The sequence below is a fragment of the Artibeus jamaicensis genome, unplaced genomic scaffold, assembly GCF_021234435.1.
Source record: "Artibeus jamaicensis isolate MK-2021 breed Jamaican fruit bat unplaced genomic scaffold, CSHL_Jam_final contig_490, whole genome shotgun sequence".
NCBI lineage: Eukaryota > Metazoa > Chordata > Mammalia > Chiroptera > Phyllostomidae > Artibeus > Artibeus jamaicensis.
Genome location: NW_026521861.1, coordinates 16,692,918 through 16,716,414, shown reverse-complemented (window position 1 = coordinate 16,716,414; position 23,497 = coordinate 16,692,918). Strand labels below are relative to the sequence as shown.

Here is a 23,497-nt window from a genome sequence, read left to right as displayed (position 1 = left end):
ATGACAGAATGGGGCGCAGCCACACTGGCCCTGGGGGGAGGAGGTGGTACCACAAAGCTGGCTCTCCTTCCAAAGAAGAGAGCACCAGGCTGTGCATTCTGAACACGTCAGACTTCCCTTGTTTGAGGCTTAAATTAAGCTTCTATCGCAGATTCTATGGAGTCTCTAGCAGAAGTCTGGTTGGGTAACTGGTCTAAAAGTCCCCATCTGGGGCCGGGATTGCCTCCCACCCACCACCAGACAGCTGCAGGGTGACCCAAGGCCAAAGCCTGCTGAGAAAACCTCTTCTGCAGAAACCCCAGGTTCTTCTCAAATGCTAGATACTCGAGAGAGCCCGGGACGGCGATCAGCCTGTCTCAACCTGCATAGTGCCAGGCAGACTGGGTCTGATTCGGGGCCAGCAGCTGAGGTCTGTTCTGCTGGTCTCCGTGGCCTTGTCAAGTTACTGACGGCGCTTCACATCAGAGCAAAGGCTCCCTGTCCCAAATCACACTATGCTCGGACCAAAGTCCTCAAAATGGGCCTGCAGCTGCCTAAGTTCAGGCTGGGTCCTGGAGTGAGTTCTGGAGGTGTGGACACGCAGCGTTTGAGGGTGTCCTACTTAACAAGCGTCTGTGGACAACAGATCCAATTACTAATGGCCTCCTGGTGGCTGTGGGGGCGGCTTTTCCCTTTCAGGGCCCACTGAACACTTCTGGATCTGCGGGGCCTTCAGACTCTTGTCTATGAGAGACAGCTGGGGAAACAAGGGGTCTTTCTCCCAGGCCAGCAGGGGCATGGGGTGGGGGCGGGCCCAGGCCTCCTGGACTACTCTCCTTAATGGACAAACACTGTGATTTTTAATAGTATCTTAAAAGGCCTATCTCCTAGCTTCGAGGCCACCCCAAAAGCAATCCACATGCTAAATGGAAAAGACCAATGGGGAGGATGACCGGGTCTCTGCTGGACTCTTCCCTTCATGTGGGATGCCCAACGCTGCACCCGGGAGTGGAATGTCAGGTCTTCCACTGAGAGTAAAGCTGCAGGCTGCTGATGTACGAGGGCGAAAGGATCAAGGACTCTAGACCCCAAGGAGTAGGTGGGTGGGGTAAGGCCAGAGTGGGGTCCGGCCACAGACAAGGCGCCATCCTGGCGGGTGCGGGAGGCGTGAGGACAGCGCAGATTTATCCAGGCAGGTGACCACGCATGACGCCCCTGGGCAGCCCCGCCTGCTCCCCTGAACTTACGTCTTCAGCGGCGTCTTCTTCTTCTTGGCGGGCTTGTTCAGCCCGTCCCCGTCCGCGCCGTTGGCGTCCGTGGAACTGGCTGGGATCTCAAAGGAGGCTGGGGATTTAGAGGGTGAGCTGGGGGTCTTAGAGGATGTCTTAAAGGGGTCAATGGACTCCTCGCAGGCATCCGGGTCAAAGCTGTACGACTGTTGGGGCAGTTTGGGAGACTCCTGCATTTTTGAGGTGGAAGAAAAAGGGTTAAAATTGGGGTCATCCCACTTGTCAATATCAAAGGTGTAGGTACCTTTAGCGACAGGGATGTCATTGGGTTCAGCGGGGGACCTGGTAGGCGAGGCAGGAGTGTTGTCGAGTTTCTCGGGCGTTTTTTTCATCTTTGGCCTCCTTAGGGGCATTTTGGCAACTGGCTTTTTGCCTGGCTTTTTGGTAGGAGGGTGGTTTTCCTGCCGGCTACCCTTGTCCTCAGAATAGTCAAACTCCAGCCTCACTGGGAGCCCTTTGGCTGGGGAGTCCTCCTGCCCCCCGCTGTCTGATGGGGTCACCTCCACCGCCTCCAGGGCTGTGGCAAGAGGCAACGTTTTCCTCCCAACGGGGGGTGAGTTCTGCACTCTGCCACCTCCGGAAGCTGGGGGGGCAGCCCCTTCTGCCCTCTCCGAGTCCAGAGGGCAGGCAGCCTTGGGCACAGCAGCAGGTTCCAGCGGTGCCTCCTGGGTTGAGGCTGGTCTAGAATCTTCCAGCTGGGCTGATTCCACTTTTGTCTCGGATGTTCTATTCTCCTCACTGGGGACTGGACTTTCCTCGGCTGGCTCTTGCTGGGTCTCTCTCACTGGGGGGCTTTCCGAGGGTTTCTTTGTGATCTGTTTCTTTTTTAAGGAAGGTGGCCTTGGTTTCTTAGTTCGCTTAAGGGTACTGGAGTCGCTGCTTGAACCCGCGCTGCATGCATCGGGGGCCGGGACCACGGCCTCAGCGCTGCCTGAGCAAGAAGCACCATCAAAGTCACTGGCCTGCAAACTGAGAGAGCGGGACAGTGTGGACTTAGAGGTGGGGACAGAGTCCGTGGACTTCCTCCGAGTGCTCACTTTGCATTCCTGGTTCTTGGCATCCAAGGAGCGAGGCTCCAGGGTCTGGAAATTATCGACCAGCTCGATGCTGTCAAAGTCCAGGTTGTAAGTCCCGCTGCTGGCTATCGGCTTGTCTTCATCGAAGATGGCGGAGAAGGACTGGGCTGGAGGGCGGAAGGGGCTGCCGTCCACCGAGGCGCTCCGCGGGCCATCAGGGATGGAGGCTGACTCAGCGCCGCATCCTGAGGGAACCGGACAAAGCAGTCACGTAAGGACACAGGACACTTAGCAACGTTTCTCATCTCATGCCAGACGAGCGCCCTCTAGGCAGAGGCCCCGGCCAGCCTGACCCTGCTCTGCCCCAGCATCAGCTCCAGACCCGGCACGGGCTCCCCTCAGTGCCCTCCCCCGTAAGCGGGGGCTGCCTGAGGAAGGGCCCAGACCACTCAGCCATCAGAGACAAGTGCTCAGCTGGGACAAGGCACCGTCCCCGGTGCTGGGGACTCAACAATGAACAGAACCAACAACTATGCTCTTTAGTGGGAAGAGAGTCAAGAAGCAAATCAATAAGGAAAATGTCCAGACTATGAGATGTGTGCTCTGGAGAAAAATAAAACCAGGGTAGAGACAACACAATTTCACAAAAAGGTAGTCAGGCAAAGCACCTCTGTGGAGGAGACACTGAAACAAAGATGGGGTACAAGGCAGAGGGGTGAACCAGGAGGCCATCCTGTGGGAAGCATCCTAGGCAATGGGAACAGCAAGTGCAAAGGCCCTGGGGCAGAAAAACACCCCAGGCCAGTGGGGCCGCAGCCAGCGAGAGGAGCAGGTGAGGCAGCACAGGAAGCCTTTCACCAACACCAGCGGCTACTGCCGCCGAGCCCGTGCTTGCGAATCAGAGCCTCCGGGAGGAACAGGCAGCCTTTCCACAGAGGCCCCCAGGCCACCGCGCAGCAGGACCTAGTGTGCCCCATCTGCTGCCTGTCCCCACTCCAGGCATGCCTTGTGACCTCTCCCTCCAACACTGCCCGCCACGCTCCTCCTCTCGCCGCCCCCTATTCTTTCTCCTCCCTTTGCTGCTTCCTCCCAGCTTCTCCGCACCCTCCACCTCTGCTGGCCAAGGAGGCTGCTCTCGTTTTGTAATAAGATGCCGGCCAAGAGACGCTCCGCTCCCGCTCCCCCTCCTCCAGCCCCCGACCCCACGGGAAACTGGCCAGCCTGGCCTTGGCTTGGCCACTCTGGGCTCTGCTTGTACCAGGTGGCGCCTCTCATGCATCTGTGGGTTCTCAGCTGTCCTGGGCAGTCAAGGACGCCAGACGATGATTGGCCAGGAAACCAAAAACGTGTCCCTAGACAAAGGAGGGCGAACGTGGCAAAGTGGTCTGCGGAAGAGGGGATTAAAGGGTTGGCACACACAGGCCTGGGGAGGGCATGAGTTCCCAGTGTGTTAACCCGGCGAGAGTTCTGCCCCCCAGCACCCACCCTGCCCCCTGCTGGTACAGTTGCTGGATAACACACAGGACATTTGGTTCAATTAGAATCTCAGATAAATGAGTGAGATTTTTAGTATCAGTGTGTCCCATGTCCCAATTCTTTGTTGTTTATCTGAGATCAGAATTTAACGGGGGCACCCTGTGTTGTTATTTGCTAAATCTGCCAGCCCTAGCTCTCAGCCCAACACGCCAACAAGGTTTGGGAAATGTTCGTTTAACCCTGAACCCGCTTCACGCTGTCGATTTTGCTCAGCGCAGTTCATGCTCAGGACTGCAAATTCCAGGCGGGGAGCATTTCGGGTGGCACCCACCCAGCTTCGCTCACAAGCGAATCTTCCCCGGGAGCACTTGGCAGAGCACCCCTGAGAGGGGACAACGCAAGGAGGAGACTTGAAGCCTCCTGCGTTCAGGGGCTGGTCTGATGCCCCCCCCCCACCCCTGCCAGACGTCCTGCCCCTTCTCTGGAGGGCTCAGTAAATGCCTCTGGACTGGGGAGCACCTTCCGGAAGCACAGCTTCAGCCAGACATGGTTTCAAACCTTCCCCTCCTTTCTGCGCCCGATACCACCCCAGACCCCACTGGGAGCAGATGGAGCACTGGACGGAAGGCCCTCGGCTCTGCTCTGTTGGCCAAATGACTCCCTCCGCCATCTTGCAATACCCCCACCTCCTGCCCCTCTCTAAAAGGGGGGTACCCCACCCTCCTTCATTCCAAAATCAACTCCAACCCTACTTCCTCAGGGCACCCCCAGCACCCTGTTCTCCCATCGTCATTGCCTGGTCTCCCTGCCCTGGTCACACAGCACAGAGGAGACAGAAGAACCGGAGACCCAGGGGACCGGGTGCTCCCAGGTGGGCCTCAGCCCACCTCATCATTCCCAAACGCGGCCCACGGCCGCCACCTGCTCGCTCTCAGGCTGCTGCACAGGCCCCCGCAGCCCGAGAGGAAACCATCCGAGGCTCTTTGGATGCCAGTGGTTCTGTCCGAATCACACAACGGTTAGCAGAGTCAGCTTAACCATCTGCTCACTGCTTTCCCCAGAAGAAAAGCTCCCGGTCTGCTTAACACAGCTTTCCTGCCCAGAACTGACATTCTCTAATTAAATCATCATGGCCCAGGAAACCTAACCTTACTGCGGGGTTCTCGCCCTCGGCCCGGAGCCATCTCCGTCAGTCTGAGTCGTGGGGGGCTGTGCCGTGCTGTGCATCGGAGGGCGTTCGGCGGCATCCTTGGCCCCACCCACTCGACGCCAGCAGCACCCCCACCCCAGCTATGACAACTCAAATTGTCTGTAGAAATTTCCAAATGTCCCCTTGGAGGGCAAAGTTGTCCCTGGTTGAGAACTACTGTCTTACTGCGTGGTGACCAGTGGACCACTCATGACTAGCCTTCCATGCCCTCTTCAGAGGGAGCCTTAGACAGGACAGAGGTCGCTGCCACCTGCAGGCCCCGCTGTTCCAAAGCAAGTGTGGCCCACCTGGCTCTGCAGGGCAGCCCCTGGGCTCCTGGAGCCCACGCATGGCTCTCTGCATGGAGACCACTCATTCGTTCACTCAATGCACAAGTCATCTGGGTGCCCTTCTCTATCAGCCACCGCGGGCTGCCATGGACAGAGGGAGGAAGGACGGGACCCCAGGTGCATCCGTCCACGTGAATGGGCCCTCCCCCTCATGTCCCCAACAGCATTGACCTGGGCTGGGCCCAGCTGATGACGCAGTCGGCATCCTTGGTTCATCAGCGGCAAAGGCCCACCAGAAAGTCCCCAGCTGCACCAGCCTGCATGGCCCACCACAGCAAAGCACCCCAGATGGGGGCTTGAACAACAGACGCCATCCCTCCAGTGCTAGAGGCTGGAAGTCTGAGGTCAAGGTGTCACAGATCCGGGGTCTCCTGAGGCCTCTCTGCTTGGCTTGCAGGTGGCCGTCTTCTCCCTGTGTCCTCACATGACCTTTCCTCTGTGTGAGCACAGCCCTGGTGTCTCCTCCTCTTCTTACAGTGACACCAGTGCTATTGAATGAGGGCCCTACCCTTCTGACCCTTTTTGATCTTGGGCACCTCCTTCAGGGCCCCGTGGAACACAGCCCCACGGAGGAGGGAGCAGGCCTTCGGCCTGCGAAACACAGTGTGTCCACAGGGAAACACAGTGTGTCCACAACACTAGGCTGGGCAGCAAAATCCCCAGGCCAGCAAGACACAAACGTGCTTGGGAATAAGAAGAACTTCCAAGGAAACAAAACGCTAGTAAGAGGCACCTAATGCCACCCAGTAGATGTCACCGTGCCGTCTCCAAAGGCCACATCTCTCAGCCTCGTTGGTTGGGCCATTTCTAACCGGAGAACTCACTGGCAGCTGTGTTGGGGCTTCTCCCTCCCCCCACTTGTTCCCCTTCTCTCTGTGCGCTCACTCTGCTCAGGGACCGGGGCGGGGGGCCCAGAGGACCGAAGGGGTTGGGCCATGATCCCCGAGAGCTCACAGGCCACAGACTTGTACCCTAAACCAGTGCTTCGAGGGTAGGAGGCCTTCCACACAGGGAGCTGAGCTTCCATCTTCCGAGTGCAGGAGAACAAATAATGACTGCAATTCATGATGTCCACTCTCTCCTCTGAGTTGCAGACAAAACATGTAAAGAATGTAGCGCAGGCCTGGCACATGGCAGATGCTACGATGGGAGCTATTTTTTAATTATGTGACATTTAATTAGGTCCCTCGGTGGCCAGTCTGAGTTCTAACAACACAGGCACTGTAGGGCAGCCAAGTGTTCTGTTCAGGGGACCACGGACAGTGCGGAGGGAAGGATCTCAGGGCACTCTCGGGTCGCCCTCTTCACTTGAAAGGTAAGAAAACTGGTCTCGGATGAACTGCATCCTGGTCTGGCCAAGACCGGGTGGAGAGATGCAAGGGGAACCCAGCGACTCACCCAGCCTGCACCCTATAGAGCCCACACCTGCTGGTGGGACCCGAGATACGGTGATTGTTTATTTTGTGAACTGTAACTCTCCAGGAGGAAAAACCGTGTCTTTATTCGCTGCCAAAGGTCTCGTCTATTGTTTCTTAGGAGTTTTTTCGGTCCCTTTAGCAATGTCCCGGGGAACTTTGCAGAGGAAAACCAAACAATAGCTTTTCCTCTCTTGCCCATCATTTCCCATGGTTCTCAGAAGGCAGCTTTCTCCTCCGGCAGCCTCCACAAGCAAGTTCACTGCCTTCTCACGCCTGGGTCGTAGCCCCGGGCTGTCTGCAGAATGGACCGGCAGACTTTCCTAACACGCGGAGTGAATCCAATGGATCTCTGTACAGCCCAAGCCAGGGGGGCTTTAGGTACTCACCATCCCAACAGAAAATGCCTTTATTGTATAATCCGAATACATTTAGCCTCACTGCAGTTTCCCAAGGAGAAGGGTAAAGTCCCTGTTCAAAGACTCCAACCCGGTGTAATTAAAGTTCCAACAAAAGTTTCCAGGGATTAATGGCTCCAACCCTTCGGGGTGGGGCCTCTCTCCCACTGCTCTGTATTGCCCATTCTTTTAGAAACTGCCATCTGAAAAAGGGGTGGGTGCTATGCGAGCGTGTGTTTTTAACAATGGAAATTGTTTTGCTTTGTTGAAAAGGAAGTCAGGGCAGACAGAATAAGGACAGGCCGAAGAAAAGAACAGAAGCGGCGACCCTTCCCTAGAAGTGGTCAGACTGCGGGGCTGGAAACCCGAGTGGGCGCACGGGCGCTCACCTCAATGAGCTCTCTCTGGAGTTTGCGGATGGACGCTGGGCGTGTAACGCGCCATCCTTTTTCTCCCGAATTCTTTTCAGAAGCACCCCACACATTTACAGGCATGCACGCGTTATACCCACAATGAAGGATGGTTTATTCTTAAGCACGTTTGACCTAGGGATTCCCACCTGCCGTTCATGTTCCAATCAACTTAAGGGTGATTTTAAAAATAATGTTATAGGAAGTGAAATTTTTAATACACTTTAGTATATAAAAGGAGGTGGGGATGCAAAAGACTCTCGGAAATGTAAGCAGCCCTCCTGGTTTCTTTCCCAGAAAACCCAATACAGTCCCATCATTCCACCCTCAGAGCCCAGCACTTCGACCGGCTGTGCAGAATCAGATACTAGTAGCTGAGGGGCTGCCTAAGAGGGGAGAGCATGAAACAAGTGCATTCATCAGACACCAGCGAAGACATCTGCTCTCTCAGAAAACGGCCCCGCCCCAGGGAGCATCATTTGTGAGCAGCAGAGCCCAGGTGACCCTGCCCTTCCCGAAACAACAGCTCCTGTGAACCGAGGGCAGGCAGAAGGAACTGTATGCATTTCTTTCCAAAACTGACATCAAAGTCAAAATGTTATTTGATTTTACAGCCCCCTGGCTCCCGGTCAGGGCAGGAGCACAAACACAGGCCTGGCCCTCAGCCTGGCCCTTCTCCTCCCATCCAGCTCTGCGCCTCTCCTGGGGCAGCCTGGAGCACAGGGGTGTGGGGGTTGTAGGTCCCGGCCCCCACCCCCGTTACTCCTTGGCTGAAGGGGTGCACTCACAGGCAGAGCCAGCCCTGGGAAGACAGGCCGGAAGAAGGGGGCTGGTGGGCCCAGGCAGTGGCTGCTCCCAGGTGTCACAGCATGGTCCGGAAGGAGTGTGGCCTCGCGGCCCCTCCCACAGGGAGGGCCGTGGCCTGAGGAAATGGAGTCCTCTAAAGTGGGGGCCAGAGCAGGAGGTCCTGGTCTAAGGTTCGGCCGGCCTGTGGGGCTGTTTCTGACAACCCCGATTTCCTGCCGGGCCTCACGTTAAACTTTCATGCCTGTGGTGGTCCCCGTCCCTGATGGTGTAACCGGAGGATGCAGGCAGAGGGCCTCAGATGGGTGCACAGGCTGGTGGCGGCAGAGAAATGCGACCTGTCCCACCCCCTTGCGATCGCCCCATCTCAAGGTGCAGAAAGGCCTGCAGGAGGGGAGAAAGGATGCGGGGAAGAGGGTAAGAAATCGGGAAACTCCAGGCTGATGAGGAATAAACGAGCCACGCATGGAGTCGGCTAACTGTTCCTTTCTCCTCTCGCCTGCATACTGTGAGTCTTTACTCCCCAAGTCCTTGGGGCACACGTCCTCCAGTAAAAATGCAGACCCCACTGGCTGGCATAACCAGTGTTCTTACAGGAGCCAGAGGCCAAGCCTGAGAATCCCAAATGGCACCGGGAACTCCCCGGGCCCACCTGCTCCACTTGCACCCGGAGCTAAATGAGTGGTTTTCCCAAACGTCCAGTGCTTTCCCCAGAAGCCTCTGCTGAAACTCCTACAATGTAAACACAAGAATCTGCGGTACCTGCTCCCCCTTAGCTTTCACTCACATAAAACACGGCCCGGAGCCAAGAGGCCCCGGCAACTGTAGTCCAAGGAGCTCCAGCAACAAGCCCCGGGGGAGGGCGCCCTGCTGCAGCCTTGCCCCAGGAGGAGTTGCTCGGCTCCACAGGGGCAGCTGACTCTTGACTCTTGTTACCTGGTTCTTCCGGGGAAAGTGGCACGCTGACCTCCGGCTCTGGAATGACTTCTGGGGGTGGTGGGGGTGGGGCCGGTGGAGCTTTGACAGGGGTTGTCGACTCTGGGGTCTCAAATGCTTCTTCAGAGTCAGAACTCCTAATGGAGAGAGAGGGGGAGACACACAAAGTTAGATGGGGGCCAGGGCTGCTGAGCCGCGAGTGACCTCCAGACCCACCGGCGGAACCAGGCTCGCTGCCCAATTAAACTGTTGGGGGGCATATGCACAAAAAATCATTCTGAAGCATGATCCCCAAGGGTGAATCTCATTCTTATCAGCTTTGTGCCCAAATGATATATATTCTTTAAACCCAGCTCTACGCGAAATAAGTATTTCTGGCCTTAGTGGCAAATCCAAACACAGTGGGAGCTTCCGATCAACTCCGACAGGTCATCTGGGGTCAGGGCAAACTGATGTCAGGGAGGTCCAGAGAGCACTTTTCGACGCCACGGTCCCGACACCCCGCAGGACCCCCATCCACGAACCTCAGTGGCATTCAGCCTCTCCCCACCCTGCCCTGCTCTCCCATGCTTGTCATCACTCATTACTATGCATTTATTCTCTCTAATCAAGTGAAATTTCTCCCTCCTCTACTGAGCTGAAAAAGGTCATGAGGGCAGCCGGGGGAATCCCAGCTTCCCCCAGCTGAAACCAGGAGGCAGTGAATAAACACCTGTTGAGTGAATGAGTGAATGAATAAAAGAATGAATGAATGTGAACTCCAGCAGCCAGTCAGCTGGAGGATGTGCCAGACCAAGACATAGAGCACAGCCTGCTGACCCCGACAGGGTGAAAATGGCCTTTGCTGGTCTGCGGGAAAGTCTGCTCTCAGGGAAGATTCTTCACTTAGAAAGATGGACCAAAAAATTCCAGCCTGGGGACACCCCACCTGGTAACGAGGGGAGGCCACTCACCAACTAAAGCTTTATCCTGGGCTCTAGAATACCCAGGGCAAGCAGCCCTTCTCCACCACCCTCTTTCTGCTGGGGACTCGATTTTAAGCCAGAAAGACGGAGGCCTCCCCAAATCAGAGCCAGACACGTATCCTCCGGCCGAGGGCAGCTAGCTCCTCACCCCCTGGAGAGGCCCAGGAGTGCCCGGTCCTGGCCCCGCCTCACTCTGAACAGGCCAGAGTGCAAGAAGCATCTCCTGGGCTGATCCTCATCCCCAAGGATCTTTTGAATAAACCAAAATGCCATTTATTCATTTGCAACAAGGCAGGTAATTATTGAGAGGGCAGATGCTTAGGACCGCTGCCGGCACGAGTGACCCGAGGGGCAATTCTGGGGGAAGATGCGTAACCGGGGTGATGCATCAGTGACTATGGAGCATCAAATACTCAGGCTGCCCAACTGCCACAAAGGTCAAAGGACAGTGACCTCAGCAGAGGTCAGCAACTTCTAAAGCCCATCTGCCGGCCTGCACAGAGACCAGGAACCAACCAATCCCTGTGTGGTCAGCCAGGACTGAAAAAGGGAGCCATTTGGTGAGTTCGACTTCAGGAAAATCTATGTCAATGCTGCTTTTACAACTTATTTGTTGGTGCCTCACTTTATCGGTGCCAAAGACCCCCCCCAAGGTCTCTGGCTCTTCCAACTAGCCACAAATCCCTCCAGGGACCCCAAAAGATGAACAAAAACATCAGAGCTGTTTTTGATGGGATCCCAAGAGCTGAAGCCTGCAAACTATCAAATTTCATGAGTAAAGGCTTAATTCATGCAAAACCAACAGGGGCCATACTAACTCACAGACAGACATTAACATTAAAGGGCTCAGCTTTTGTCTAGGGGGAGACTTTAAATCCATGCTTGGACAACGACAGACTCAAGCACCCGAAGTTTTGCAGATTCTGTTTACCAGAAAGAAAAACACAAGGATGTCATGCAACTGAGCATCAAAGAGGAACAAGAGTTTGGATCCGCCTGGTGGGCTCTGGGTGTCGCCCTGACCCCCGGTACTGCAGGCATCAGGGACAATGCCGACAAAAACACACGAAGCTAACTTCCCTTTAAAAAAAAAAAAAGTTTTTATCTATTTATTTTAGAGAGAAGGGATGGGAGAGAGAAAGAGAGGGAGAGAAACATTGATGTGAGAGAGAGACATCAATCAGCTGGTTACCTGGCTCACCATCCAGGCATGTGCCCTAACCAGGAATTGAACTGGCGACGTTTCAGTTTGCAAGACAACATCCAACCCACTGAACCACACCAGGCAGGGCTAACTTGCCTCTTTGCAGGGCTTCCTTGAAGGACCAGCAGACTGGAGTCCCCACTGCTGGTCACCGCCGTCCACATCCACCGAGCCCATTCCACTGGGGGCCACATCCTCCAGGAGGTAAAAGCCATCTCTGCTGAATTACCACCTCTGTCCCCCAGATTCCCCTCCTAGTTCCCTTGCTGGGATCTCTGGGCTCTAAACTTCTTCAAGATGTCACCAAAAAGTCAGCTGCACGGCTGCCATGGGCTCTTCCGGCGTCCAGCAGAGATCCAGAGAGAGAGACTCCTGCGGCTTCTGCATCCCTGGGCCCTGGTGAAGTGTGGCTTTGGAGCACAAAGGGCCCCTGCTCTTTCCCAGCAGCACAAGCAAGCGACAGGGAGGGCCGGATGCTCTTGGGTTCGAGCTGCTGAATTCCAATGAGGCCTCCCCGCTGCAGCTGCCCAGTCTGCACACCTGCTCCGAAGGGACCACCACTCAGCTCCGCCCTGCACGGAAGGGAGGCAGTGCATGGGGAGGGAGAGGGTGCCCCAAGTCCCTTTGCGGCTCCTTGCCTGTTTACTATGAACTGTTCATTCTGCATCAAAACACCATGGGCTACCATGGACCCCTGGAATGGCATTTGCTTCCAACGCAGCCCATGTTGTTTTCCGATTTCCACACCCTCTCCCAGGAGCGGAGAGCAAGTTAATTAGAGGAGGCGGATGGCAGCTTTTTAAATTAGCTCTTTCTTTCCCTCTTTGCTTTCCCAGTGGGCTCCACAAACATTTCCAAGAGCAGGGATTGCTGTGGTCCGCCCACAAAGAGCCTGCACATAAAAATAAAGCAGCATTTTACAGCCCCGATGCATAAAAGCAGTTCCCAGCGGCTGCTAGGTTTTCTCCCACCACAAAAAGCTAAAGTGCAAGAAAGGACTCTGTTAAGGCTCCGCACTTTCCAAATGAAAGAAAAGGAAATTAATTTGTGATGAAGCTGTATCGGAAAGAAAAATGTGCCACTTCGGTATGCTAAAATGTCTCTATAAATTACAGAAAAATATATTTACCAGGATATGGACACACTAAGTTCTCTGTATAAGTAAATATGCAAATAAAATGCATGTGTTATTTACACACACACAGAGTGTAAAGAGGTTTGCTCTTAAGGGCCAGTCGTGCAATACAGTGACTTCAATGCCCAGCATGAAAAGCACTGTAACAGTCATCACGTGTAAACCTTCTGTTGTGTGTCAGGCACTGGAGTGGGCCCACTTACACTCGTCTCTACAATCTTCCAGAACAGCCCACCTGCTGGGGAGCCTGCCTGCCTCACAGTCCACACAACCATGGCCAGAGAGGCCCGTTGCTTTGCCTGAGGCCATCGAGCCCGTAGGCAGGGCTCAGACCTAACACCGTCTGCCTCTGAGATCTGCACCCACTTCACAACATCAGTGGCTTCCAAATGTTTTTAGCAACAGGACTGTTTTCCCAAAGCCTCTCACTCCATTCATTCCATAAGCTCGGTTCACAGCCTGCTCCTATGAGAAAGCCCATCGCCAACAACAGCTAAGCAGCTTTGACCAACTTACAGACTTGCTGCAAAGGCTGGCAGCGTTCTCCCTGTTGACGCCCACCCAGGTTCCCAGGACACAGTCCTGACACAGACCTCAGAGTAATGCAAACAGCGCCTGTGTTATAGCAGCTTGGCCTCTGATCATGGGCTACGATGCTTTAACGAGGCAGATGGGGCAGGAGAGCCACCTGGCCGTGCAAAACCGAATGAGCCTACCAGCACGGGGCAGCGTGCCGGTGGTGGCCCCACCTCGCAGCAGGCCGTACGGACAGGGGGAGGTGGCGAAGTGTGACACCAGGGTGCACAGAGGCTGTGCAGCCCCCGTGGCCCAGGCTCCCCAGGTGTGTGCTAGTCGAGTTTTAAATATTTTCTCAACTGCTTGCTTGGACTTCAGAGACTCTCTATAGGGCTCTGAAATCCCAGCGAGCACAGTCTGAAAACCTCTGCCCCACGGGACGAGGAACGGGGGCCCTGTTAGGTGACACCCTGTGCCCAGACGGGGTACTTCATGGAAACTGTCCCCAGAACCCGTGGGCCTGTTAGCCTGTATTTGTGCTTTGGTCCATGTTTTACATCTATGAACTACAACAACAAAATAGTATGAGGTCAGCATCCACACACAGATACGTTATGGTATAATTAGTATGCTATATAATAAAGTTGGCATAGTGCAGTACAGTACAATATTAGAGTGTCATAAACTATATTAGTGTAATATAGTAAAGTTAAGGTAATATAATATACACACACAGACACACAAATGTATGTGTGGATGTGCATCTATAAGTAAAACATGGGTGTCTTTTAATAAAGAGATGCTATAAATATAGTTTGCTAGCATATCATTAAGTGGTTACATCTGCTCCAGTTTTACTGGAGACAATTCAAGGGCTTAAGAGTAAGAAATTTCAGAAACCATAGATTCTTCCACCTTTGAAGCAGGAAGAAAATTTAAAGATTGACTTTTTATTCCGATACGCTCCTCCAATCTTTTCACACAGGTGAGAAAACAGAGGCCAGAGAGCAGAAGTGACTTCCCAAGGTCACGGCCCCCACATGGGCACAGGACCGGGCCTGCCTTCTTTAAACACTGCCTCCAGGTAAGAGCCTAAGTTCTAAATACAGTGCCCCCCACTCTCCCTGGAAATCCCAAGGCACCTATACCTCAATGTTACCTGAGTATCAAGAAATATCTGTTCTTGCCCTGACCGGTGTGGCTCAGATGTGCGCTGCTATGCAAAGCGAAAGGTCACTGGTTTGATTCCCTGGTCAATGTTTCTCTCACACATTAGTGTTTCTCTACCTCCCTTCCCCTCTCTCTAAAAATAAATAAATAAAATCTTAAAAAAAAATAGAAATATCTGTTCTTAACCAGTGCTAAAGGTGTGAGGATATTTCCATGTGTGTATCTATTTCTAGATCTATTCCTCAGAATTGCAGCTGGCAGCTTCCAACAGTATCTGGGGATGGAGGTTCTCGAGAGGACTCATGAAGACTGAAGTCATAGTTCAGACCCCCTAGAGGTGGGGGCTGCCCAGGACATCAGCTCCACCCTCGGACTTCCTGGGGGAGGGTACCGTCTGAGCATGAGAAGCAAGTGAGCTACCCAATCAGAATGGAGGCCCTCCTTCTGCCTCCCTCCCCTCGAGGACACAGCCCAGGGACTGGTGCCAGTGCCAACCCGCAGCCCTGCATCAGGCCAGAGACCATCTGTCTGCTGTCCCTGGAGAGAGAGGGAGGCCTTCTGGACAGGACACGGAGCTCTCGGCGGGTCGTGCTGTCTCATTCATCCCTTCGGCTCACGGGAGTGAGGGTTTGATGGATTTGTGTGAGAGGATATTTTTGAAACTGCTGTGTGCTAAACTATATTCATCAAAATATTCCACCTCAGGCAACCCTGTCAATAAAAGCTGTCCCTGCACACTCTCTCTCTGTCTCTCTCTCTCACATACACACACACACACACACACACACACACACACACACACACAGCCCTCCTACCCAAAACAAAAAGTGACCAGACAGGCTGACTGCAAAGGGTCTTCTCCTGCTCCTCGCCCACCCTGCATCTAGAAAAGGAATTTCCTCTGCAGCATCGTTCCTCAGGGTTTAGGGGATGCGAGAGCACGGTGTCAACACGACCAAAAGTGAAGACGCTTCCTGGAAGGTCAGGTGACAGAGGAGCCCACAGTCAGGTGCCGTCTTCCGTGAGCACAAAACCAGCTCTGGCAAGCTGGGCTGCCAGAGTTTTCCAGGCTGACACTCTGGGGACAATCCAAGCAGAGGATGTCACGTGATCACAAGATTTCTCGTGTCAGGCTGACAAGGCAGGTCCCATTTTCAGAGTCAAGTCTTTGCCACACGGTGGCTACGCCGAAATGTCAGCAGGTGTGTTGGCCACAAGGGGGAGGCTGCGCCCCCCACCGAGGGAGGTGGCATGGTGAAGGCAAAAGAGCGCACAGACTGAGGTGACCACAGACCTGGTGATGGCCAGCTGTCCACGGAACACAACCACAAGACACAGGAACTGACTCTGGATAACTACAGCAAACGTGGAATTAACTGAAAGGCGAGGGTGGCTGAGGACGCAGAGTTAAAGAGACAGAGGAACATCTAACAGGGTCACCTTGAGTCGCATGCCTGTCTATGATAGGACATATTGGGAAGACAGAATTACCCCCCAAAGCCAATCAGGAGGTGGGATGGATGGCGGGTAATCCACAAACAACAAGTACCGCCACAGAGTTCCTCCCAACTCCGTCACTCACCGCAACTGTGTGGCCTTAGACGAGTCACGTGACCTCCCAGGCCCTCAACTATTTCTCTAATACGCAGGATGATGTTTAAACATGGGTGCGTGTTGGTGCGGGGAGGACGCAGGCTGGAGCAGGACAGAGCCCAGCCCCACTGCTGGGAGCACCGGGGCTCTGCCTGTTCTCCCAAATCCCAACCTGGTCCAGGGCCCAAGGAATGAAGCGAAGCTAGGATCCGATCAGCTGGATTTTGTCCAGGGTGACAGGACATGAGGGAAGGAGCTGATGAGGAGTCTGGGGAGGGCAAAGCAGCTGGAACACGGCCCTGCCCCTCCGCAGAGCCCAGGGCAGACATGCCTGTGGGGGCCGCTCACTCCAGGGTACAGAGGGGCCACCCTCCAGGTGCCCCCTAGCCAGTGAGAAGCATCCATCCTGCACCTGAGGCTCACCTTGCACATCCATCGAGCATCCTTCTGATTTCAAGGTGGCTTCCCAGCTAGGTAGCTGGGTACCAGGCTAGGGGTGCCCAGGCAGAAACTGTGAACCCCACACCTGCTCACCTCAGCTGACATTTTACACTGAGCACCTCAGAGCTTCCGCAGCCGTCCATCCTCCCATCCGATCCTCACAACAGGTGACGCACCTGGGTATGGTTCCATGCCAATTTCAGCAGAACCCGCCACTTGCTGGGCACCTGGGCAGCTGAGTCAGACAGATCAGCTGCCCACTTTGAAGAAGCCTGTGTCCTCCTGGGCCCTGAGCATGAGAACCCAGAGCCCAGTGGCTCAGCGACTCGCCCAGGGCTGAGCTATGCACGGGCAGCGCCAAGACGAGAGACCATATGTCCTCTGTCCCTGGTGGTAACCTAAGTGACTTTCTTTGCATCCTAGAGGTCGACAGGCCCGACTCCTCACTTGCAATCAGTCTCTAGTGTGTTTGGGTTTCCCAGAGCGTCCTCACCTCCAGAGAAAGGATCAAATGGAGTCTCCGAATGTGGATCTGGGACCGCCCGACAGGCGAGCGCCAGGCGGGCAGCCAGGCCCGCTCCGGTCTCCTGCTCGGCCCGCCTCCCTCTCCCCCTTCCTTCTGACCGTACTGTGTCCCCTTCCCTCATTTAACCCAGTGGGTGCCTCAGTGTCGGCCACGCCATCCCAACCACGACAGCTTGAGGTTCTCGGAACCTAAGGGGGTGATGAGGGGAGGGGGCCACCCAGACCTCGGGCTCGGCCCGTAGACCCTGTTACCACCAGTGACCCCGAGCAAAGGGAGACACCACCAGAGGGTCAGGGAGGCCGATGCTGCTGCGACGCACCTCAGGCTCTTCTGGAGGCGGCAGGAAGCAGGGCCGCTCCAGCCGTGGAGTCCTGGCTGCCGAGGTCTTAAATGTGTCCTCACCAGGGTGTCTGTCTGTCTGTTTGTCTCTGAATCCATCTCTGAGTGTCTCTGACTCTGCCTCAGCCTCTCCTTGTCTGGGTGTTTGCCTCGCTCTCCTCTCCCCATGTGCACATGTGTGTACATGTATGTGCGTATCCACATGTGTGGCTTAGCCCCTTGCTTCTCAGTTCCTCTGTCTCCCCCTCCAGTCCACATGAGAAAGGCGCCTTTGGAGGCTGCCCAGCTCATCTGAATCCAGCTCCATCCATAATTAAAGCTCATGTGTTTTGACTTCATAATTCATCATTTATAATTTTGCCTTTAAATTGGTCTTTTGAAGCCTTGCAAATTATTATTAATAATAGCGATCAGGAAAGGATTCGAAGGCTCTTACTACGTCAGACACTAGTATCGCTGGGATGTATTCATCATTTCGCAGTGTTTCACTCGTATAAATGGACCACTGAGGCACACTGAGGAGTCCTAGTTTTAACACACACATGCACACCTTACACGTGGATTTCCACCAGCTCACAGAAACTCAGCACTGGGAGCATCTGGTGAGATCATCGCAGCATCTCGCCCTCCTGCTCAGAATGCTGACCTTGAGCAAGGCCTTGGGAGACCCTGAAGCTCTGCCCGACTGAGAGAGAATGTGCTTCTGAGTGGGTTTATTTTTGTTGCTCTTCCCCTACCTGAAAACTCGTCATTCTCGGGGCCCTGCCCCGAGTCCCCGCTGCACCAGTCCCTCCCACGCCCCTCCCACTAACCCAAGGCGAAGTTTCCCGACAGCTTTCCCAGCTCCGCTGAAGCAGCGCTCGACAAGTCTGGGCTGCGACTCCGAGAGCAGAAATAAAACGCACAACCCTGGACTTGGCCGCGGTGGCTAGAATGCCTCAGTAAAAAGTCTGAAATTTAGGAAGTTTTAAAAGCTCACTTTCTACCACTGCCCGCGAACAATGCTTTTGTACAATGAAGAAGGTGGTCCGGAAGCTTTTGTTCCTTTCCCTCCAATCTCTTTACAGGAGAAGAAGGAAGAGTGGCTTGTAAACAGTATCCCGATGGCGGGGGCGTAAGTACCGTTCCACACCCTGCAAATGTGCTTTTCTCCCAGGCGTTGCCTGCCCCGGTGCATGTTCACACCAGTCTCTCGCAACTAACGCGGCTCGGTCTTTGACCCACTTATTAAAAAGGCTGAACTGATGAAGTGTGAGTGAAAGCCCCTTCAAGTGTCATATAGGAATTATATGGCTCTGCTAATCTCACAGAAGCAAACAGCATCGACTCACCAAACAGAGAAACAAGCGCCGGCAGATTTGGCTCCCAAATTCACGCCAGGCCTCCTGGTGAGACGGGCCCCCGCGGGAGGGTCTCACAGCAACCCCGGGCCTGATTTGCCTCGTCTGGGCCACGGGTGGGGCTGGCGGTGGCAGCACCGCCGCAGCATGGGGTCGCTTTGAGAACTAAGTCGATGCCTCTGACGTAACCTGCACAGTGCCTGGCACTTACCAGGCATCTTTACTGTCTCTAGCCCTCAAAGTGTTAAAACCCTACAACCAAGACGGTTGAACCCTCACATTAAAGTCGTCAGAGACACCTCAGAACATGGCCATGGTTTCTTAAAAGCCCCCTGTCGTCCGGGGACAACTGTACCAGCGATGTGTGAGTTTACAGACCGGTGAGAAAAGAACGTGATTTTCTCCTTCTCCGCACACACCTGACACCCCCTGTGCACGCACGCACACTCACGCTGCTACCACGGCTGCGGGCCAGGCATTGTAAAATTAAGCAACACCCTTCACTCAACTATGTAAATTAATTCATAGCCACTCAGAGAGACGCTGTCATCAGCAAAGCACAGGTGGTGGCAGGCAGGGTCCGCCGGTCACCTGGAGTTGCTCCCTCGTGCCCTGGAGAAGACCGGCCTCTCAGAGGGAAGAGGGAGGCCGGTCATCGCACAGCCCGGGAGGGAAGGTTCCAGGCAGAGAGAAGCACAGATGGAGAGCCCTGGGGTGGGGAGGAGCTTGCTGAGTGCAAGCAACGCAGGGAGGCCCCGGGAGAGTGAGCAGACCAGGAGGAGACTGTCCGAAGGAGGAGTTGGGGCGTCAGCCGGTGGGGGGGGGACTCAGCCTCATTTATGTTGCTAAAGCTCATTTCCGCCCTCTGAGAACAGTCGCAGGGTGGGAGGGGGCGGTGGGGGTGCGTCCTCCGTCCGCGAGGACAGATTCAAGTCTAGAAGAAAGAAGACGGAGCGTCTGACCAGGACAGCAGCCACCACGGAGGCGAGGTGGGGTGTGGCCGGAGCGGGGACACACATGGGAGGCTGAGAGACAGGTAAGGGCAGGGACGAGCTGAGAGCCCAGGTGCGCTTGCACCAAGGTTTGCCCGCAACACGCATCTCTTTTCACCTGCGCTGTAACTGACACAAGGAAGAAAAGAATTTTTCTCGATGCCAAGAGACTGAATCATCTTACACCGGAGGGCTGAATAACAACTCGAATACTGGAGCCCTCATCAGTGGTTCGGGTAACCTGGGCCTCAGTCACACATAACAAACACCGTTGAACAGACACCAGGCCCCACGTCAAACAGGCAAACCGCCTTGAGTTAAGGCCTTTGTGACGATAACCCAACCAAGCTCAGACTCTCAGAGCTGACTACTTGTCAACGAACTACCCAATTTTATGATAAAAAAGAACAGAACAGAGTTCAAATCAGACAATAGTCACCTGGCTATTTCTATTTGCCAAGCCCTCTGACTTATAAACATCCTCTAGCCTTCTCTCTTGTTTTGGGGGCAAGATGTAAAGGGCCAGACTTGCGTGTTATTGCTCTTGCATCAGACGCTCAGCGTCTTCCGTTTATTGCAAGGTTCCTGCTATTTAGAAATTGTGCTTCTGGTTTCAGCTGGAATCTTAATGTACGCTGAATTGAATAATTAGGGGCTTATCTTTTCTTCATTTGTCACAGGATGTGTTACTGGAACATTACAAATAAGAGAAGGAAAGAATCAAGGACTTCACCTAAGTTTTGGCTTATACACCTGAGTGAAGGGTGGGACATGCTTTAGCCTGAGTGGGGAATCCAATGATCTTGGCCCAAAATTAAAATGGGAAAGCTCTGGCTTTTGACCATTTCCACACCACCCTTGCTTCTAAAGCTACGAGGCCACACAATGTCCAGGAAACAAATTTTTTTTTTTTTGTCTACACATACAATAAGATATTAAGTAAAATGACACTGTACTCTCCCTGCAGGATGAGCTGTGGGTGCTGGGCACATGTCACTCTGTCCCCTGAGGCGCAGCCCCACTCAATGGAGACCCCTGTGAGCAGCCCCTTATGCACCAAACTGTCACCCACACAGGGTGAAGGAGACAAGCTCTTTATTAGCCAGGCAGGGCGCAAGGGAAAATTTCAGGGAAGCCAGATTTCCAAACAGCACTAAAACTAGAAGCCAAGCTCTCGATTCGAGGGAGGCTCCGATGAACAGGGCCAGGCCTCCCAGTCTCTGAGGCTGCAGATCTGGAAATCCAGAACGAGAGAAATTCATTTATGTGAGACAGAGCGAGACAAAAAGAAGCAAAGAACAAAGGTGGGCTTTTTCTCCTCCCTCATCCCCTGAGCAGGACTCAAATCTGATCCCACGGCTCCCTTTCTAACTCCATCAGAGCACACCCCCCCCCACTCCCACACCCCGCGCCCCCAGTGCTCGGGCCAAACTGCACACCCTGCCCTGCACCACCCGCTCCCAGCCCCTTCCGGTCCCTCCCCACTTGATCTTGCTGCTCCCTCCACTTGGGGCGCCTTCCTGCCCAGCAGATGCCTGCTGGCCTTTCTAGGCTCAGCAGAAGTGCCACTTCGTCCATGCAGCCCCTCTGTCCTGCTCTCCCCATTGCTTCACCCCCACTGGAGGCTGAGGTCTCATCCCAGAGCTTACAACATCCATGGGAGCAGCACAGGTGCCTGGCGCCGCCTCCCCAGCAGACAGGAGGCTCACATCACTGCTGCTTCATGTTCGCCCCCAATTTGTCATGTGCAGCTGTCACTCTGCCACTTGGGCCTAGTCTCCCGGACAACTGGACTGCTCCAAGTTCATCTAACATTCACTACGAATAACAGAGTACATCTGGGGGTGGGGGAGATATTTCCCAGGACCCCCGGGATTGGGCAACTCCGGCTCCAGGAAAGTCTGTACCCAGTCAGGCCCTCACCTCTGTTCCCTTCCACGCACTGTGCCAGGCTCTTACACCCTGAGTTTTAAGGGAGGGGGTCACATTTAGGGAGGTGGGGACAAAAACTGTGCCCAAGAAATTCCCGACATCATATGACGGAAATGCCTGAGCGCGGATGGGAAATGTCTTGTGTGCGCCCAGGAGGGCGAGGAACGGAAACCGCGTTAGCGGAGGAGCCCATCCGAGCAGGCTCACTTCCGAGGTTTTGCACCCTCTGTTCCACTTCACGGGCACGAGCGGTTTTCTTGATGGAAACAGCTGAGATGAGTGATACTCATGCATCCTTTTGCTGATGTATCAGCACTTCAGAATTCAGCATAATCTGGGAATTATGCTACATTTAAAAAAAAACAAACAACAAATGCCGGGCATTTCCTCCCCAGAGTCCCCAAACACCAGCAACCCGAATCCTCCTGCAGCAGCGAGGGGGTGGGGCGTGCACCCCACTTCACGGATGTCATAACGGAGGCTTGGGAGGCTGGTGGCTCTGAGTGCAGAGTGAGCGGCAGTGCCGCGTGCCCAGAACCCCAGGGCAGGTCTGCACTGAGCTAGCGCCATGGTCCACCAGTGTTTTTTACGGCATATATGTCACCTGTGCGACACTCTTCCCCGTGGAGACGAGCTGGTTACTGCTACCAGCACACGCTCTCGCCTCTGCACCTCGGGGGCAGCCGGGCCAGTGCATCAGACGTCCTGTGCCCCGGTCTCAATGCCGCCTGCCTCTCTGGTCCACATAGAACAAGTACGGATCGACTTCACCAGTTGGAAAGGCAATGAGGGCTTCCAGTCAGGAGGAAGCACCCAAACACAGTCCCCTGAGCCCAAGGGCAGGAACACGGAGCAGGGACCCGCTCACGCGGGGAGGGCACGCATAGGAGAAATGCAGGGGGCAGAGGGCTCTGCCGGCTGCAGCCCCCGCTCAGCCCCCGACCCCTGTCCTGGCTCCGGGGCCAGGCGCCTGGTGACCACAGGGCCCAAACTCAATCCCACAGTGGCCTTGGAGTCTGGAGGCAGCCGCGGGACTGGGCAGTCATGGTGAGAGCTACGCCCAGGAGAGACATGTGTCCACAGAACTGGCTCACACCCTCTTCTCGCCTCTGTTACTAGAACAGCAGGACAAGAGGGGTGTCGAGAACAAACATGTCTCTCCTTTGGAAGTCCTGTTTGCCCCTCTCGTCACCGACAGCACCTGGAGGCACCCCTCTGCCAGGTGACACCTCTCCTTACCTGGAGCTCTGCCCCATGGACCCCACCTCGGTCCAGTGTCCAGAACCGTGAGCTGCAAGGCTCCTAGGCAAACACTGCCAGAAGCTTCCAGTCGTGCATAACGCCTCCTGCTCCTTGCCATCCCCGTGTCTCAGGTCGGCCAGCTCTGCCTTGGTACCTGCAGATGCTCAGGTGCCAAAACACCTAAGGGTGGTGCCCGGAGCAGGCTTCCCCCCACAACACCCCAGCGAGGGCAGAGGACACAGGCAGTCACTGAAAGGCAGTTCGCTACCAACCACGGAGCGGGCCCGGAGCACCGGCTCTCCCTCGGTCCCCTCACTCCCCAGGTCAGCTCTGGGTCCGTGCAGACTCCCCAGAGGCTGCACGAGGGGCTCCCCCGGCGGCCAGCCGCCCATCGGAGGTGGCAGGAGGTCATGGGGGGCAGCCCCAGGAAGCCTGGGCACAAGTCTCCTGTCTCCAGTCAAAGATGACGATTCTATTAAAGCCACAAGCTCTGGTGCTTCATGTTTTTCAGTGTTTTCTTCCCCTAGCTTTCTCTTAAAGGGAGGGCCCCCTTCTAAAGTCATCCTGACCAGTAGCCCTGGAAAAACCCTGTTACTCATAGGAAATAGATTCCCTCTTCTCTTTAATTCGGTTTGAATCGTCCCCCCCACCCCGTGCTGGAGACAGAAGGTGCCTAGCCAAGGGCACAGAAAAGGTCCTTGAGAGAAGAGACAACCCAGGCTGCAATGACACAGGGTTAGTGTCAGGGACACTGGTGACCCCACCCCTACAGCCCCCGCCACCACACACACCAGTTGCCTCCCTTGGGGCAATTCTGCCTCTCCCTTCTCCCCCAGGAGC

General features: G+C 54.9%; 1 protein-coding gene across 16 annotated transcripts in view; it reads right to left on the bottom strand.

Annotated features, from left to right (window-relative positions):
- Positions 1-23,497, bottom strand: part of TACC2 (transforming acidic coiled-coil containing protein 2) — a 173,784-nt gene that overhangs the window by 34,789 nt on the left and 115,498 nt on the right. For all 16 annotated transcript variants that reach the window (XM_053668513.1, XM_053668508.1, XM_053668506.1 and 13 more), the window contains 2 exons: positions 9,263-9,399; positions 1,227-2,529 (listed from right to left, as the gene is read on the bottom strand). In XM_053668513.1, the coding sequence (XP_053524488.1) occupies positions 1,227-2,529; positions 9,263-9,399 (1,440 nt within the window). The remainder of the gene's footprint in view (positions 1-1,226; positions 2,530-9,262; positions 9,400-23,497) is intronic.